The 4907-nt window shown below is 40.6% G+C and overlaps 1 protein-coding gene across 5 annotated transcripts in view; it reads right to left on the bottom strand.

Moving 5' to 3' along the window:
* Positions 1-4387, bottom strand: part of atp11c (ATPase phospholipid transporting 11C (ATP11C blood group)) — a 44608-nt gene extending 40221 nt beyond the window's left edge. For 2 of the 5 annotated variants that reach the window (XM_010785685.1, XM_010785687.1), the window contains exon 1: positions 3360-4213. In XM_010785685.1, coding sequence (XP_010783987.1) covers positions 3360-3386 — 27 coding nt within the window. In that variant the 5' untranslated portion in view covers positions 3387-4213. Of the gene's footprint in view, positions 1-3359 lie in introns of all 5 variants that reach the window. The other 3 variants (XM_010785688.1, XM_010785684.1, XM_010785686.1) reach the window with 2 other exon arrangements.
* Positions 4388-4907: the final 520 nt, after the last annotated feature.

The following is a 4907-nucleotide window of genomic DNA, read 5'->3' as shown; positions in this document are numbered from 1 at the left end:
GGTGTGTGTGTGTGTGTGTGTGTGTGTGTGTGTGTGTGTGTGTGTGTGTGTGTCAGCATGTGATAGCTGCATGTTGACCTGAGAAACAGGTTTACAGAGCCCTGGGGCTTTCAAACCCACTTGACATGCAACCTTTCAAACATACACACAACAACATCTCCTGCCAGGTAAGAACCTCTTTACCAGTGCATGGATCAAGTAGAGAGAGATCTGAGACTGGCAGGCCTCGGTGCATTGGCCCGCAGCAGGATGGAGAGACTGAAGTGAGCTGGAGGAGGGCAGAAGGTTCAGAGGAAAGCCCCACTGAGAAGAGGAGGACCTGACTGACGCAGGATATGTTTGAGATCTCACTACTCGATAAACCACTATCTCAAAATGTGTATGTTAAAGCCATAATGACACAAGAAAAAATACAATTCTGAGCATCAAAGAGTGATGTTCTATGTTATGGAAATAAATTGACTAGCCTAAATGTCATGCATCTCTTGAAGGCACATCAAAATCGAAACCGCGATTAAAAAAAATATAGGCTAGAATTTCTTTGCCACCCTTTAATTAGGGTAAGCTACATTTTCACAGGGTACTTCAGCATGCTACTGAGACAAAAGACAATATTTAAACCTTCTGCAGCTCTGACCTACATATCCCCAAGAGACTCCCTTTGAAATGCAGTCCTACTTCTCGGTGTATAGTGCTGAATGAAAAACAACCATGGCGTTTTATACTTTATACTATACAATGTAAATTACAACCATAAAACAGCTTACTTATTTTTAAACTAATTCTTCATATTAGGGAAGGGCTGCACAATAGACTATTGTTTCAGAATCACAATGTGCGCATGTGCACACAACAATGTTTTGTCAAGTAACGTAAATGAATCATGCTTCAACTTTTTTCTGCTTGATACAAAAGGAAAAAATGTTTAAGAACTAAGCTAAAAGAGAACACTTTTATACAAAGTGATCTGCTAGTGAGTGAATTGAGAGAAACCACAATTCAGAGTCATTGTTTAAAAATACCAAAAAAAGGAAGTGTTGGTGAGAAAAACTAATCATTTGTACAGAAAAGATGATGTTTACCAAATTAGGTATTTTGTCAAACAATTGCAATGTCTGTTATTTCCAAAAACCTGAGGCCCTATACAAAGGTTTCATCATTTTCTTGATTAATGGTTCAGTAAATACAATTTTTTTTTTAAATGTCACAACTGTGAAGCAATAAAGTGTAGAATGTTTGCCATTCTTGCCTGAAAAACGACTTCACATATACTTATTGTCAAAATACTTTTTTATTTCAATTGATGAAATGCCTAATTGTTTCAGCACTGATATCTTTATATCATCATCATCATCAAGTAAAATAAATGCCTTTACTGTCAACACCTGTCGAGCTCAAAAGTAATGTATCACTGACTGAATAGAAGACGTGTGATTTCAACCGAGCAAGAGAGTTGGAGGAGGCCTTCTGGTTACCATGGTGCAGACAAAAAGATACTGTGTTGCTGCCTGGGTGATGCTGTGTTCATGTTTCAGTGCTGTTCTCCATGCAGTCAAGGCAGGAGGCTCCCACAATGAATACTATCACATTTCCGCCAGGCTCCATCTCTCACAGATCATACTGCTGCCTTCAAGGGCTTGAGCGAACATCAAAGGCAACTGTGATTTTAAATTCCTGTCAGAGCATTACAACCTCTGGAGCTTCCCCCTCCCCGGTGAAAAGCCCAGCCCCACTTGCTCCCACCCACAGCCATCTTTAATGATTTCCCAAAGACACACTCAGGGTTTAGTGGCACAGCGCATCGTAGTGGGAGAGTCAAGTGAGACATAAGAAGCCCCCTCACTGCTTTTTGGTATGAGCAGTCACATTCTCTATCTGTTCTCCCTCTTCATGATGCACATGTACCCCCGTGGGCAAGAAGAGGTGGTTTGAATCAGGAGGCAGAGAGCCAGAGCCTCAGATAACGGCACTGTGTGCATCAATGAAAGTGTGGCTGGCTGCCCTGCACAAAATATTATTTACAGCTCACACTGAAGGGAAATTACAGCAGCAATCCTCTCCAGAAGGAGGAAAACCAGCTGACCTGGCAACACTTAGAGAGAGGCCAGAAGGAGGGTCAGGCACTATAATTATTATATGGCTTCCCCTTATTCACTGTCGTTATCTATACCGCTCACATAGCCTGTGGGGGATTCAACCCACTGATGACAACAGGTTACTGGTGCATAAGAAGAAGATACAGAGGCAGTAAAGCCTGTTTAGCATTTATAAACCTGGCCTGGCGGAAGCTTACTCCACTTGCAGCTATAGCACACTCGTGGCTTATTAACGTACGAGAAAGCCAGTGAAACCAATGGATGAACTTTAGAAGGGTAAGCATTAAATTGACCAATCGTGAAATATGATGTCAAACCAGTTCATGCCGGCAAAATACCAACTTCTGAAATTGAACAAATGGAGCAGAGGGCTGATTATCATTATTTATTTGTTTAAGCATGTCTGGGCAATGGTCTAAAACCCAAATATATTCTATATAACAATATATAAAAACACTAAGAAGCAGCAAATCTTCACATTTCAAAGCTAAACCCAGTGATATACTAAGTATGTTTAATCGCTGAAATAATTTAATTGATTATCAAATAATGCCATAATCAATTAACCATCTCATTGTTTCAACACTAGTGTTAACCACACATGCTACAGAGAAGGGGAGACATGCCTTTTGATGCAGGTCTCTGTGACTTTAAATAGAGTGAATATTTTTAGCTTTTGGGACCCCAGAGAAAAGCAGTCCATGTCTCTGGAGACAGGTAGAGCCCTGTTTTAAAAGAGCTTTAGATCCAGGGCTGTTTTATATAGAGGTGAGACTTACTGTACATTTGATAAAACGGTTGTTAAAAAGGTGAGTTTGACGTGTTGGCAGGTCAGAGACAACAATACAAGTGTGTGTCCTTAAGGCATAGTTTAATGACTCTGATTTTAGCTAACATGAACTTGCATCTGTCGTGACTTCCTGGCTTGCTCAGAACTTACCTAGCAGTGAGCTAACACTAACACATGATGTGGGACAACAGCTGTTTCTTGTTGCCAGGCAGTGTGGAGTAACAGTTTGCTGTAAGTTTCGCAATCAATTCCAGTTAAATGGGGAAAGGAAATGCATGTCTACATTTTTTGAGGGCAGTGTCACCGCAGTTAAACGCTAGCAGGAGCAGCAGGATGTCACAGGCTAACTGTGTGTGTGTGTGTGTGTGTGTGTGTGTGTGTGTGTGTGTGTGTGTGTGTGTGTGTGTGTGTGTGTGTGTGTGTGTGTGCGCGTGTGTGTGAGAGAGAGAGGTGTTGATGCCAGGCACACATACCCATCGGTTCAGTCTTCTCCGTAGCATCTTCCTGTGTGTGTCTTCTCTGATATCTGATGAACTCTTCTGATTCAACAGACGCCTCCGGGCTCAGCTTCTTCGGGGAATAACTTTACATGTATGTTAGTTCACCTGCTAGCTCCTCGGCTATCTATTCTCTACTCTAACGTTAGTTCTAGCTATATGAAATGCCGCAGCGTCGCTACATCGTTTCCATTTTGTTTGATTTCGGTATCTTCGCACCATTCGCATTCTCTCCCCCTGAATATTTTCCGCGTTGCGGTGTACTAGTACTGCTTCCCTTTGCTCAAGGCTGAAGCAGTCCCTGACATTTCTCTCTGTGCCCTGTTGCTTAGACTCCTACAAATCATTTGAAGCTCTCGGCTCTGCCTCCCCGTTGACTCGCAAACTGCCAGACACCGCGAAAACTAACTTCTGTCTTCTATCCCTGTGCACAGGTCGCCTCCCTGTCAAACCATTTTCTACTCCAGCAGCAACCCAGCGGCAAAACGTTCCCACGTTCACAAGCTCCACCCGGCGAAGGTGCGGCGAGTTTAGCTCGCAATGTACTATGGGAAATGTGGTCAAAATTAAAACTACAATCTTTCCCCTGCATGTTCTGGAGAAAAGAAGCGGCAGTTGTCGTTGTTTCTGTACCATTGTGTAGTGATTGTCCTGAAACAATTATTCTCCTTTTTTTTTATTGTATGCATTCTGAGGCTTTAAGGCTGGATAAACATGATTGGCTTTTCCAAAAAAAATGGTTTTGTACTATGTCAATTTTTATTCTATAGTCAATTTATATTAATAGGCCTACAATAAAAAAGCAACTCTGTAATTAAGGTATTTCACAATGAGTTTCTTTATTTTTTAAAAGCCCTGTAATAAATGAAAAACAAAAATGCAATAAACTATTTAGCACAATTGAAAACATACGATTTATGTAAAAAGCCCTAGCCCTTTGTTGTATGTAATTAACTTTATTGTATTACTTTAATGCAATTTCTGTTATGTGTATTATTGTCGTCTGTATGCACCTTATCCTTTTCAATATTCTTCTTTGAAGACTCTGAAAGCCATGTTGTCTCTACATGCCTTTTTCCAATAAAGGTCTCAAAAAGTTTGTGATTGCACTTCAAGGATCATTGAGCGTTTCATAAAAGCCTCATATAATTGAATTATTAGACGATGCAGAAGAGGATTTTCTAGAGTGGCAGCCAATCCCTTGCATTAGAGTGATGAATAACAAGCTATGGTGGATATTATACAAATATTTCAGCACAACCCTAAGATTCAGTTGTCCTTGGAGAAATATAGCCTATATATACAACAGGTAATCTTTTATGAACAAAAACACAATGGAGCTGGTACGCTATATATTACGCTGAAGCTTGGAGAATACAAGCTTTTCACTTCTGTATGAAGCACTTGGAAAGGCTTGGCTTATTTGAAGCTAATAGTAGCAATTACGATGGTTTGGCTTATGAAAAGCTAATGTACTTGCAGGAATCTTGCTATTTTGAGTTGCGTATATATTTAATATGTCTG

Source organism: Notothenia coriiceps, unplaced genomic scaffold (assembly GCF_000735185.1).
Source record: "Notothenia coriiceps isolate Sejong01 unplaced genomic scaffold, NC01 NC01_scaffold00028133, whole genome shotgun sequence".
Taxonomy (NCBI): domain Eukaryota; kingdom Metazoa; phylum Chordata; class Actinopteri; order Perciformes; family Nototheniidae; genus Notothenia; species Notothenia coriiceps.
Note: the sequence above shows the minus strand (reverse complement) of the source record. Positions and strands in the feature narration are given on the sequence as shown.